The 14,741-nt window shown below is 38.9% G+C and overlaps 1 protein-coding gene across 6 annotated transcripts in view; it reads right to left on the bottom strand.

Moving 5' to 3' along the window:
* Positions 1-12,544: 12,544 nt before the first annotated feature.
* The window catches only part of shdb (Src homology 2 domain containing transforming protein D, b), a 29,673-nt gene continuing 27,476 nt past the window's right edge, over positions 12,545-14,741 (bottom strand). For all 6 annotated transcript variants that reach the window (XM_016674615.1, XM_016674617.1, XM_007558742.2 and 3 more), the window contains one exon: positions 12,545-14,207. In XM_016674615.1, coding sequence (XP_016530101.1) covers positions 14,021-14,207 — 187 coding nt within the window. In that variant the 3' untranslated portion in view covers positions 12,545-14,020. The remainder of the gene's footprint in view (positions 14,208-14,741) is intronic.

Genomic DNA, 14,741 nt, shown 5'->3' with positions numbered 1-14,741 from the left:
TCAAGTTGATTTTTTGATTTTTGATTTTTTTTTTGTACATTTTGCTCTCTCAAGCTGTGTGCGCTCATCTTAGTGAGTTGCCCACACCTTTTTGTTGCCATGTTTCTGGATATTTTCTCATCGGAATTTGATAGAAATTATTTTGAACCGCATGGTTTCCTAACGTCGACTTAAACCTGAACATGACAGTGTTCTTTTATGAAGCTGAAGGTGGCAGCAACAGCACAAACACCAGCTTTTTCGGCCAACTCTTTCCTCTTCCTCCGTTTGGTCCTCCTCATCTTCATTACCTCTATCAATTTCTAAAATTTCAAAGCGCTCCGGTTCAATGTGAAAAGGCTCAAAGACGTTGCGCATCGCTGTTCTAACTGGACGGAGCTAGCACCTCATTTAAGTAACATTTTTAAATCCTGAAAAGCCTACAGTATTATTGCTGTATTGCTTTTACATCTAAAATAAATATTTCTTGAATAACGTCTACTTGATTAATCGTCGATTTAATCTGGGCTTTGAGAATCTCAGTTTAGTTGTATCATGTTTTCCATTCTCAGGCCAGTTTTGTGTAATTACTTTGTGGAAACACCCTGTCGTGTTTTTGCTCTGTTGAGTTAAGGAGGTGAGCGTCCCTTATTTTTCCACCCACTTTGTGCGGGTGGCAGCACCGTGATGCTACCACCATCACACATGACCGTACAAAGTCTCATCCTGACAGCTTTGTCTGAAACTTTGACATCACTGGGTGTGCTAACTGGACAGAGCAAATAGACTATTGCACTGGTTTTTGAAAGCAAGCAAACATTAGTTTCTGGAATGGTTTTAATCTTAAGACTATTGAGAATTTGCAAACTGTGTTTAAAAGTTGGGTCCCTCTATCGAAATCTTTCTATTTAAAGGAACTGCACCAAAAAGCTTTTGGTCATTCTGCAACTTATCAAAAGGCATTTTAATCATATTTTGGTGGCGGTATATATTTATATTTGAATTATAGGTTTTATTTTTAATTTTTACCCTTCGGAAGTTAGAGAAAACCCAAATGTAAATTTAAAATTGTGCACTTAAATCTTTTTTTTTTCTTTTTAATCAAAGTCGTTAGTTCTTAAGTACTTTCGCCCAGGAAATAAAAGCGTTTTAAATTCAAAGTCCAAAATGAATATGCAGGTAAACTTCTCAGTGGCGCTGCAGATGTTAGCTCATACTAATGCACCAAATGAAAACTTAGACGAAACATCAGTCATGTATATTATTATAGAAATTATTCAGCTTCATTAATTGCTTCCCAGTAGGAGGAGAAAAAAAAAAACTCATTAGATCTAACCTTCTGCACTCCTTTATGAAACATCCTAATGTAAAACTGATTGATGCTCTCATATTGCCTTTCATTGCCAGACCGGGGTCAGACAGGAATGAATAATGCAGAGAAATTCCTGATATTATTACTGGCAGTTTCCAGACAGTCAGGCCACTTATTAATTAGTCATGAAGGCGATATTTCATGAAACCACCTCGAAGGAAATATGTGCCGTCATCGATTAAATTCATTTGAGCTCATTCACAGGTTAAATGATTCAGTGATGTGAAAGAATTTCTTAAAAGAGCATCACATCAAAAATCCATTGAAAGATTCAGCTTTTTATTTTTTTTTCACTAAAATTCAGCAAAAAAAAAAAAAAAAGAAAAACATCCAGCTTCACTGAAGGTTGGATTAAACTGAACTGATCAGAGAGCTGATTAGGAAAGAGTCTGCTGCACACAGCACGATGCGCTGTGAAGATCAGACAGAGCCGACAGACTGGCATTTCATGCTCACCTCCACTAAAGGATGTGTCTCGGCTCCGCACCTCCGGTACTGATGAGAAACGACAGCGAGGATGCAACACCAGCAGAGCATTTCCAGCTTAAAGGTCACTGACTTCTTCCTGTCAGAAATGTTTGAACACTCTTTCCCGAATCAACCAGGGAGGACGGCGGCCTCGTGTCACGCAGAGCATTTGAAAATGCCAAAATGCTGAACAGAGTCGATTCGTGGCCATTAAATCCATCATTTCCTGCTTTCTTCTTTATTAGTTTTTTTTTCCTTGCCAATGAACTCTTTATTAATAACTTTGTGGTTATTATTGTTTAAACAATATAAGAAAAATTGATACATTTCAGGTTTAGGAATTGTTTTAGTGAACTTTTTTTTTTCTTTTTAAGCAAATTCATCAAAAAAACAAAAACAAAAACAAAAAAAAACACAAAATATGGATTTTTAAGTTTAGTTTTTTCCTGTAAAAAATATATATTTTAAAAGATGGCATCAGAAAACATCCACTCCTGCCTCGATTAATCATCCATGATCAGATTCTGGGGGTACCTGGAGAATCCCAAACATCCCTCTCCTCTCAAAACACTCTCCAGATCTTTCTTAGGTTAATCTCTCAGAGGTAAATTTATCTCCTGATTTATCTCCTCCCGTTTCCAGTGAGGTCAAGAGGGTGGCCTCTTACATGCTTTACTTTTGTAGTTTTGCTTTTTGTCTTGGTATTCAAAATTGAATCAAATTCTAAATGTCAGCTGAGTTAAGGTCTAGGACCTGAGGAGTCACAGCATGTGACTTACCAGCATAAAAGAGATCATCTCTGTCATGCATGTTTTATCAACGTCTTTGTATCACACAGGAAAATGCCATCTGGAAAATGTCTAATATGTCTTTCCAACAAAAGAAGCATATGATTCGTCTTACTATAGTGAATGACCTAAAGACAAAAAACTGAAAATACGCAGCGTACGTATTTTTTTAATAGAACAATTCTTTGACATTGATGTTTATTCTGTCATAGTTTAAAATTCAAATTTATCCAAGACCTGTGGTGAACTTTGCGCTGAATGTTTGTAAAGATAAAGGCATGAATTGAAAGTCAAAGATGAGAGGAAGTGTTAATTAAACCTAAACGTTATATTTTTGTATCCCATAATAATTTTTGTTTCCTAAATCAGACTATTTGTTTCCTTTCATTAGCAGAAACATTTTGGTTCTCTGTATCTTATCTGTGTCTATCCTCATAATTATTGCTTTCCGGTCAAAGGTTCTTTTGCCTACTGTAAATTTTAATCCCTGGACTTTATTTGTGCTGTCTTGGATCACTCCTTTTTACAGAAACTCTCTAAATCCGTCAGGTTACTTATCTGGTACTTGGCAATTCAAAGCTTCGGCTCCATCCACAGACCTATAAATGTGCCTTCTGTAGCAGCAAACTGGAAGATTACGGTCCCTCGTGGAAAAGCCTGTTTACCTGGGCTAATCCCCGAACTCTCTCATCATCATCCTCACACTATGAGGGATTTTCTTTCATGGGGCTCCAGACCAAAGGAGTAATGTGGGTCAATTTATGCATTCGTCATTTCTGAATTATCACACTAACATTTGCCACAAAGTGTCTTGTTTGAGATCTTGTGGAGGTTTTTCCCCCATATTTCCTCTCTGTGAACATTTTGTTCTTCTCCATAATGACTGAGAAGTCGGAGTGGGACGTTTCTTTCTGTGGAAAGATGTTTTTTTTTTATTTTTTATTTTTAATAAATGCGATGAATTAAGTTCCAGAGTCTCTGTAACTGATGTATTTATTGTAATTTTAGCACAACATAAGCAATGTTCATTTTTGCTGAGTAAAACCAGGAAAAACAAATTATTGGCCTTTTCTATTGTTCAAAAACTGGATAAAAACTAATTCAGAATGACGAGCATTCTAATGAAATGAATTAATATTTTTGGCTCCAAATAAAAACTTTTAAAAAAAAATCAGAAGGAGATGAACTCTAATCACATCTAATTGCAGTTGTGCGGGATAGTTAAATATTAGCCAGTGATTTTAAATCCTAGTGAGTTCTGGGAAGTGAGTGAGTCAGTGTGCAGCCAGATTGAAATTAAACTACTCTAGAATTGTTTGCATAACAAACATTTGACATTTAAAGCAATACAAATAGAGTCTGAATGAGTAATATTATTACCTTACTTATGCATCTACACTATATCAATTTGTGTCAATGCTCAATCATTAACATGGAGTCTAGTTGGCTGCATATCCATTATTAAATGGGAGAAGCTATGTAGGCTTTGAAGCAAAGTGAGAGTAGTCATGAGTGAAAAGTGGGATTTTTTATTTTTTTTTTATTTTGTCAAAGCAAATGTTTTGTATTGGTGCATTATTTATGTAACCTGAAGTTCAGATTGAAACAGACACTTTGCTCATTAAAACTGAGCTAAATTTCAACAAGTGCAAACAACAAACGCTTTCTGTCAAATAGTTGTGCCACCAAAAAGAAAAGAGCTCCAGGTGGGGAGCTCGATCGCAAGAACATCGAGAAAAACCATCTAGCATATATATGAACATAAATTTTTATTTGATGTAGTATTTTGCGCTTTGACACAAATTCAATTTGTTCAATCACCTGAAGTGAACAACAAATGGCCCGTGCAATAACTGGGTCAAAAAACCTTCATAAATCACGTTAGCTAAATAGCCGTCACTAGTCCCCTTTGAGGATTTAGACATGGTGGATTTGTGTCTTTCTTTGTGCACAATGTGCATTTGCATATGACTAATGTGAACACAACAGAGGACAAGAGACTCACACCCCCGCCTGTCATCATGATCCTGGTTTTAAACCGCTGTGGGCTGGGTAAAGTGTGCTTGCGCTCGTGTGTGTGCCTTTTTTGTGTGTCAGGTTTTTTTTTTCTTCTTCTTTTTTGCACACAGCCACATTTCAGCCATGTGTGTTTGAGCAACGGAACAAAGAATCCATCTGGTCCGAGCCACTGAATGTGCCAGTGTGAGACACTCTCGCTCTCAGGTCCCTTTTTTGATGCAGCCGGGAGGTGGAGTGAGAGCAGGCCGAGAGCGGAGGGAGAGGGGTCTTATTTGATTTGTCCGCTCATGCTGGGAGCCACCGAGTTGAAGCCACCCCCCCGGTCTTTGCAGCCGAGCAGTGTCACTCTCGCCCGAGGAGACGAGCTCATTCATTTTTCCTGCCTTCACCTGCACTACACTTCGCTTCAATGTAGTGTAATTACATGTGGAACAAAGAAAGCAAAGAGACAGGCAGACTTTGGTGATAAGCTCTCAGATCAGAGGGCTTTATCCAGGGAGCAGCTGGGAAGAAGCTGGGGGAGCCGAGGCAAAGGTCACTTTGTGGGAGGATATCTGAGGGAGGAAGCTGAGATTTGGATTGGTGCTCCTTGCATTCCCCCCTTAAATCCCCGCTTCCATTAAATTTCCTGTCCAGGGATGATCAATTCTGAGAAACGGAGACGTGTTTGAATCTTGTCGTATCTCGCGCAATGACAGGACCTCGTTTATGTCAGGAAACCGAGCAAACGGCAGCAGGAAATTCACATTCAAAAAAGTGGAGACAACAGGTTTTTTTAAGGAGATGTGAAATGTTTTCATTTTAAAGCATGAAATCACTTAGAGACAAGCGTGTCTTCTTATGACAAAGAGAGTTTGCTCATTCAAATAATCAGCTGTAACAAGGGCTCCGCAAATCATGGAAGATTGACGAGAAGGCAGCTGTCGCCATGACTCCGATTTGCAATTTGCCAGCGAACATAAAGGGAACAGATCCGGTTGGAAGAGACAAAAAAAAACAGTAAAATTTTCACCTTGATGCAAAATGCATCAACCCTGAACAGAACTATCGCCACAGTCAAACATGGTAGTGGCAGCATTATTCTGTGGAGACACCGACTTCAGCAAAGACAGAGGAGCTGGTCAAAGTTGATTTAGAGAAGAATATAGCATTCCAAGAGGCAAACCTTTTAGAGGCAGAGGTACAATCTGTGGTAAGATCAAATTGCAGATACTCTCCATGTAATCTGACTTAGCTTGAATTACTTTGCAGTGGTGAACGGTTTCCAGACTGGTAAAAGTAAAGCCCAAATAACTGGCAACTGTAGTTTAAGAGAGGTGACATTGCAAAGGAGTGACTCGGGGAGAATGAAATTCAGATATTTATTTGTAAATGTTTTCAAAAGCCATGCATTCTCTTGTTTTCAATTCAAAGCTTTGTAAATAGGCAACCATTGGTCATGTAGTCCACAAATCTGGTCTGTTTGGAAGTGTTGAGGAGAAAGAGTTTAAAGAACACCATAGAAAATCCAATTTGCACTTTGCTATAAGCACTTGGCACCTGTGAAATAAGACGTTCTGCTTAAGTTAATACTGCATTTCTGGCAGACATGAAAAAATAATTAAAATATAAGCGATGGAAAAACATCACTGCACATGTAACTTTCAATACCATCAGCACTGCAAAAACACTGTGTTGGGTTTATTATGCTGAGTGGACGGTTTTCATTAGCAGCGACAGGAAAGCTGTTGAGAAGATTAATGGAGCTCAATACGAACGGCACACTTTTCCAGTGTTTAATCGCAGATAATTTGAAAAGCATGTGTCAGTTTCCGTCTACCGGCACAACTATGTTGATCTTGAGTCAAAAATATTGCACTTTGTCAACGTATTTTCAGTGTTTTCCATCGCATAAATAATGAATTCTGACTGTCAGCTAAGCTAACAGATAGGTGGCAGAAGTGCATAGGCGTTCCTTTTCAAACTCTTCCCCCCCACGCCGATCCCCCGAAAAACAGCAGCTGCTTTTCTCTGCAGCCCCTCTCTGATTGCAGCTCTCTGGCAGGGGCCTGACGGCATGCGCACACCTGCTCACTCTGACCTCCAATCTATCCCCTCCACGCCTGCCTGCCGCAACTGTAGGGATTATCATGTCTGGGGACGGCGGGGGGGGGGATGAAAGAGGAGGGGAAGGACGGCAGCCTCCAGCCTGACACGTATGTTTGGGCCCTCACTTGTGGCGTTTGAAAGTGTGTGCACAGCTGGCTAATTCCCTGCATCTGAGCCTGCAAACAGCCTGGAGGCCTACATGCACAGCGTGAAGAAAAGGAGCAACTGGAGGCGGGTGACAACCGTGAATAAAGTTACATTGATTTTTGATGACTTCTTTTTATTTACTGGCAACTTTCAACTGGTTAAATTCATGGTTTCCAAATCAGGAAGATTGGCTCAAAACAGTTGAAAAAAAAAAATAAAAAAAAATAAAAAAAAATCCTCACCTGGTTTTCATATGTATATTTTCTTTTAACACCCACCACTTCTGTTGGCTGGTGTCCAATAGGCTGCAATGCTTTTACAGTCTACTCACCGATACTCAATATTCACCATTTTGATCTCTCACATATTAAACTAAGTAATTTTCTCTAGGGAAAAAAAAGTAGCATTATATTGTACACAGTTGTTGGAAGCAGAAGTGGAGAGATAGTTTTATGCATTTAATTTAAATAGAGGTATTAGCAAAAACATTTTTTTGGTAAAGTAAAGTGCAAGGAATCAGGATTTACAGATCAGGAACTCATGTTCTCTTAGGCTATAAACAATAAACCTGCAGCAGATAACTCTGTTGGTGTTTTCATTTAGTATAAATGTAGTTTAGTTGGTCCTGGAGGCGAAAGCTAACCACTAGTCTGATCTTAAAACATTTGTTTGTACAAATGTTGCTATATGAACCTTTAAATCATCACCATGGTTCTGTTCTTGGGTTATGTACACAGATGTTAATGTCTATTTGCAGGTGCATGGAGGTTGACGGTGGGATATTTAAACTGTTTTCTCCTATTTCAGCTAGTTTATCTGCCCATGGAGAAACATTACATGTGCATGGCCCTGTGTGAAAAAGTGATTGTCCTCCAAACTTAATAACTGATTGGGCCATCGTTAGCAGCAACAACTGCAATCTCAATCATTTGGGATAAATTGCACTGAGTTGTTTTCAGCTGTGGAGGAAATTTGCCCCTCTCGTCTTTACAGAATTGTTCTAACTTAGCCTCATAGGAAATATTTTTACAATCATGCACAGCATCTCTGTAGGACACAGATCAGGACTTTGACTAGGGCGCTCCAAAGTCTTCATTTTGTTTTTCTTCAGTCATTCAGGCGTTGAATTGCTGGTGCGTTTTGGATTATTGTAAAACTTGTGGCCGGATTTCTTGGTAGACGGTTTCATGGTTTCATTTATCACAGCACATTTTCCAGATCCAAACGAACTAAACCGCCCCAGACCATCACACTACCACCTCCATGTTTTACTGTGGGTATGATGTTTTTTTTGTTTTTGTTTTTTTCTGTAATACGGTGTTACATTTGCACTAGATGTAAAGCAACACACACCTTCTAGGGAGTTCAACTTTTAACTCATCAGTCAACAGAATGTTTTCCTCAAAGTCTTAAAGATCAAGATATGTTGTGAAAATTTTTTAGATGAGCTGCAAAGCTCTTTTTTTTCTTTGCCATGCAGGTCATTTTGGCCCAGTTTTCCTTCTCCTGGTGGAGATATGACATCTGAACTTAACTGAGGCGTGTGAGGTCTGCAGTTCTTTGGATGTTGTTGTTGGGGTCTTTTGTGATCCCTTGCTGTGCTCTGAGGGTCGGCCTGCCGCTCCTGCGAAGTTTCACCACTGTCCCATGTTTTCTGCAGTGCGCTCACGTTTGTCAGACTCCCAGAGGTTTAGAAATGGCTTTGCAACCCTTTCTTGACTTCTAGAGCTCAATTACTTTCCTCCTCTATTAGTCCTGAATTTCTCTGGATCTCTTTTGAGGATCTTTTGGTGTACTTCACTGACTTAAGTGATGTCTCGATTGAGAACAAAGGAAAAGGGGTCATTTTTCCGCAAAAGGCCATGCAGGTTTGGATTTTTTTCCCCCTCATTATTAATAAACACCTTCATTTAAAAACTGCATTTTCTGTTCCCTTTTTTTTAGTATTTAAATTGGTGGATGTTCTGAATCTGTAAAGTGTGACAAACACACACACAAATAAGGGAATGAGGAATGGGCATTCACTTTTTCCACATTATGTAGCTACAGATATATATATATATATATCTGTCTTTATTTTAGTTTTTGCTGCACATTTGAGTCACAAATCTTTCCCAGTTTCATAAAACGCTGTATTGCTCTGTGGCAATCACAGGTGTTCATTCCTCCAATCTTATCTGGTGGATTAACAGCTGCCGCCTGCGCCCGCCAAGTCTGTCATCCCAACAACCCATTCCCGCTCTGATGTGACAGACAATGAAACACACATGGGAGGGCTCGAACTTCCCAGTGTAAACCCAGAGACTCTTTGGATAAGTTTTAAACGGTCAATGCAATTTGTTAAAACACGGAAATAAACTGAAAAAAAAAAAAAAAACCTCACGGTAAATGTTGTAATATGATGTAAACTAGCTGAAAGAAAAACTCAAACGCAGTCAGAAGCTAAAAGCTAGACAAAAGCCAGAGGAATACGAGCGTATACTTGTTTGATTTTTACATGCTGCCTTGCTGCTGTCGTTATTATTCATATTCATCCCCAGGGAGGCTTGTATGAAAAATGGGACTGTATCAGCCCCCACCCTGTATGTCACCGTCTCACTCTTCCTCTCTCTCAAACACTCACACACACACACAGACACACACACTAGTTTGGAGTCTTGTTGAGGAAGTAAAGCCAGGCTGCTCCTCCCTTCTTTCCCTCATCTAGCTGGCTGCCCCCCTCCTTTTCTCCCTTTTTTTTCCCCCTCCTTCTTCAGTTTTTCTCCCCAACAAAGAGTGATCCAGCTCGTCTCCTTTTCGTCATGCGGGTAATCAGCCTCTGCTATTTCATTTGGCTCAGTAATGAAAGCAATCCGAGTGCTTTTCACAGCAGCGCAGCCCAAATAATGAGTGCTGGCTTACCCTCCTTCCTCCCCCTCCTCCTCCTCAGCCACACCTCACCCCCCAGTCCTCACCCTCTTCCTCCCAACCCTGCTGTTAATGGATGAAGAAAAGCAAATGTGTGACTCTGTGTGTGTGCGTGTGTGTGTCGGTGCGCGGGTATGTGAATCGTGCAATCTTGCCAGGTCCTTTGTGCCTCTTTTTCCCCTCACTGGGCTGTAAAGGAGTCTATTGTATCAAATTTGATCAGCAAAGCTCTTAAACAATTTGAAAACGTTTCATTTGTTTTTTTGTTTTTTTAAATGAATCAGGCAGCCAAACATGTTTTCCTGCGTTAGTAGTTTGTGACCCGATTATAGCGGTGTGTGCTGAAAACACGCAGACTGCACGTCAATAAATTAACTTTGTTTTCCTGGCAATATTAGAGCGTGGTTTGAAAATCTATAGTTCTTCTCAGACTGAAAGTGTAGAGTAATTTAGCTTTACAAATCACAGAAAAACTAAAACAAATTACATGGCTGTCCTGGATCATTTGATGCAAGTCTTCCAGTTCCCGTCCAAAACCATGATGATCTTTATATACTTTCCTGTTCAAAATGAGACTTTTTGAACCAATCAGTTTTTGATAAACGTTTCAGTATGGCAAGTAATTGACTGTACCATTAAGTGTGGTAGAGTAATAGAAAAGTCACTATGCCATGTTTGCAGCTAATTGCATGTAATTAAGTCATTCATTACTAGAGGTACGTTCAAAGTAATATTACTGAAATCATTCACTATGTGAAAAATCAGGTGCTAAACAGATGATCCTCATAGGAGGAAGAAGGCAGCAGCAGATGTTGTACATGCTGATTAAACGAGCAATCTTCTCTGAAAATACCAGTAAAGTTGGTTCTTTCATAAATTGCTCAGGGGGAGCGGTGTTGTTTTACTTGAAAGTATGATTCAAGAGGGGAAATATAAAGAAGTGCAGAAGGCTGCTTAGCTGAAATGATGCGAAAGAAAAACCAATGATCAGCTGCTCAGGCATTATAATGCAGGAATGTTTTGCACACTATTGTGTTAAGCCTGAAATGTTTGATTAAATCAAAAATACTTATAGAGGTCATGTTGCTTTATGCTGAAGAGGAAAGTGTGGATGTTTTAACAAATGAGCACCTTCCTGGTTTCAGACCAACCAGGTTGTTGCTTTGGAGCGCCCAGGCCAAACCCAGGACCTCAACCTAATGGGAAACTATTTTGGTGACGTCGTTCTTGCCCTTTCCGAGGCAAAACTAAGAAATGCAGCAGAATTGTGGAATGCCAGATTGGTCTTTGTTCAAACAAAGACGTGAAGCAGTTCTCAGAAACACTGATTATATTACTCAGTAAACCAAAATATTAGTGATTCACAACTTAGTTTACCCTGTTCACATTTTACCTTGTGCAGCAAAAATGCAGACAATTCTACTTAATTTTCCTTTTTCTCAAATTTTTCTACAATGCTGATTTTTTTTTCTTCATGGTCTGATTGGCAATCAAATTATCATTTGTATCTTTTTTTTCGGGGGGAAAAGCTATCTTAAGAATCTTGAGCATTACTCACACTGGTATTTTGAACAACACTGGCATATCTTAGTGGATACTGAAAAACACCCACTGCACCAAGTAATTAAAATAAACTCAAACTTTTCCAATTGCTTATCCCTTTTCTTACAGTAAGCCTCCATTTTAACAAAAGGCAATGCATAACAGACTTTCTTAAAATATTGTTTTTGTTTTAAAGAACACCTTTGGAAACTCACTTTACAAGTAGACAACAACAGTCACAGAAATATTACTTCATAGGCAACAACCTGAAACTACAGTAGGGCAAATATTTGTATTAATTTATTAACCTTTCTTCACAGTCTGTGGAATTCAGCTCAGAAATTATGTTGTGCTTCATCAGGCATTGGCAATGTCTCAGAATGAATTATAGCACCTGAGCAAAGATAAAGCAGAGTTTGATTAAGCGTTCTCCCCAAAAAGCTGTAGTTTGTGTTGCGTTTAACGCTTGATGGAAACGTAGCCAGATAAGAGAGGGACAGATGTGGTGTAAATCCCTAAACATCTGCTCCACTGTTTTGGATAATTTTAACAGAGAAAATGAGAGTGGCTGTCTGAAAATGGTGCCTCTAAACCCTCTGGATACACACACCACAGTTTTAAATTGCCTCATTTTTTTTTGCCACCGAAATCTCAGCCATGTGGGCAAGAGACGCGAATCGGAAAACGTGTTTTGCAATATTTTGGAGTCTTTGTGGGCGGGGATTCAGAGAGAAAAGTCAGGCCAACAATTCAACAGAGAACTGTCTTTGGTCTTACATCTGCTCTAGAATCGTACACAACAGTTTCTTCCTAGTTTACTATTGTTTATTATGTGTGTAAAAAGTAATTGACTAATTTTCTTTTCTTATTTTTGATGGTTATGAAAATACACCTTTAATAAAAGGAATTCTTAGCTTCTATTTGACAAAAAAAAAAAAGGTCTGGCATACACAAGAATAAAGGCCTCCAAATACTGCTTAAAAAGAGCCAAAATGCTCCATCTGTACATTTGTATCTTCTGTTGTCATCTCCGAGCAAGGCAGTGTAAGCCAATATACTCGAGCTCTTTTACTGCAGACAAAACACTGCTTATCTTTCTAAAACAGAGCTTGTGTCAGCTGATGTAATTTTTTTTTACCTCTAATTTGTAATCTAGTCGTTTGGTTTTATAAAACTGAGAGTCACCTGATATTAGCTTGACTACCATTTAGTTTTCATTCCTTTTTTCCTTCCATGGCCTCATTTCATTCTGACCATAGTTATACAACTACATGTTGCAATCACATAACTTGTCAAATCTGTTAGAAATTATATGAAAATCCCTTCTCATAATCAGTGTGTGTGAATTTTCCTTTAAGATGTGAAGTAAAAATTGTTTAAAATCTAGGAGTTGTCAAGCAAAACCAGGGTATTTATAAGAACTTTTTGTTCACTGTAATGAATGAAAGTAGTTTCAAACTTGAGCTTTGTCTGCATTTGAACTTAACAGGCAAAGAGTAACCAATGCAATTTAGATACTTTTGGGTTAGGAAACAATGACTTAAATAAAAGTGTTAGCTGTAGTGGTGTGGAAATGCTTTCCCCTAAAACTAGCTTTAACCTAAAAATACTGCAGCTTGACAGCTGACATTTAAACCCATTCCAGACGGCATGAATCGAGTACGGCTTACATTCATCCATGTGACGGAGTTGGCAGACAAAAATCTGTAGGAAGTGAGAAAACGACTGCATGCACTGCCAATGTTTCTAGGTTTTTAAAGTTCGAGTAAATACTGAGTCTCTGCCTCATAATCTGTGGCTTGCAGCTCAGTTTGTAGTGCGATCTGGTTTTCAAGTCAGTTGTAAGACAATGGCAGTAACTCTGAACAAATACAAGTGCAAAACGTGCAGGCAACAAGAGGTAAAACTCAGTTTTATCAAGTACCAGAACAACACTTTTTTTTTTTTTAATACAATGAACAATTAACAAATAACACTGACATGTGTCAAGCAACCCTTACAGCATACAAAATAGGCTGGGTTGAATTCAACAGTTGTGAGTTTGTAAAAAAAAAAAAAAAAAATTGATCCATTACTGATGTAGGTAAAAATTGTCTGTCTTTAAAAATAGGTTTCTTTCCAGTATAGATTTTCCCTTTAAACATGGTTTCTTGTCTTATTTAGCCTAATTTATTCATTTTGTCTTAGGGGATTTCAATTTAAAGACTTCTCACAAACAGTTTTGTTTTATGGTTGTAAGGTTGTTTAGTGTTATGTAGTAATAATTTATAATGTCTTCTGCTCATGTTCTTCAATAAACTTGAGAATCAGTACATTCACAATGTGCAGGCTTTCTTGCAGCGGCTGCACTTCTAAAACTCAGTGCATTTCTCTCGACTGAGAAAGAAATGCAACAAAGTGTAGAAGATGTCCTGAAGTAAACCCGCTTGGTTAAGCACACAGATAAGAGTTGCTGCAGTAAAGGTGCTGATAGCTCGGGTACTGCATTTCATGGGAATTGATCCCCAAGATGTTCTGCACATGGCACAGACGCAACAGCTGAGAGAATAAGCCCCACATGAGCTGAAACACTAAAAGTAATCCAGTAAAAAAAAAAAAAAAGAAAAGAAAGAGATGGAGTAGTTTCACGCCGCTGAGATTTTCGCTCTAACATTCATGTTTTCTGTTTCTGATCAAAATGAAATCATTCAGGTCCACAGGACTGAATCAGTCAGAGGGTCTGCACCTGCACTGGAAAGAGCAGGGACAGATGCTCAGCGCCTCGTATCGGGAGTTTATGCGTGGTGTAAAAGTGGACGGCCTCGGGAATGGTGTCAAAGGGAGGGCTGTTCTGTCCCAGCACGTACTTCCCGTCTTTACACAGGGTGAACTTCATGTGCATAAAACCCTGGCAGCTCCTGTGAAGAAAGGATAAAAAAGAAGAAATTTAAAAGAATGAGTGTACGCTTCTAACAAAAGCAAAAAAAAAACAAACAAAAAAAACGTAAAAGTGTAAGGGGAGTAAAGAAGCATGAAATGAAATTTGGAGCGCCTAACATCAAGCATTTGGTCCCATGACGGTGTGCGAGCGATAGCCTGGATTTATGTTTGCTTTTTATTTTACTCTGGGAACATGATTCCAACAAAAACCTAATAACACTGACACAAATAAGAAAGAGGGGGTTTTTGTTTGATGGATGAATGGAGTAATAATACAACATAACCTCAGAGGAAAAACAAGGAGGCCGTGGCAGTGGCTGCACTAAGAGCCACACCTTCCCTTCAAAATCCATGCAGCTTTGAAAGGACTGCTCCTTTAAGAGTCTAATGTCTAATTATAGGAGCGAAGCAAAAGACAAGAGCTGGAACTGGTCAGCAAACTGTCATTGTTCAGAAAATTAAAACCTGAAACACTTAAAGTGACAAAGTGACAAATCTTTTAAGCCTTTGAG

The sequence above is a fragment of the Poecilia formosa genome, unplaced genomic scaffold, assembly GCF_000485575.1.
Source record: "Poecilia formosa unplaced genomic scaffold, Poecilia_formosa-5.1.2 Scaffold98, whole genome shotgun sequence".
Lineage (NCBI taxonomy): Eukaryota > Metazoa > Chordata > Actinopteri > Cyprinodontiformes > Poeciliidae > Poecilia > Poecilia formosa.
The sequence above is the reverse complement of the archived record's forward strand: the minus strand, read 5'-3'. Positions and strand labels throughout refer to the sequence as shown.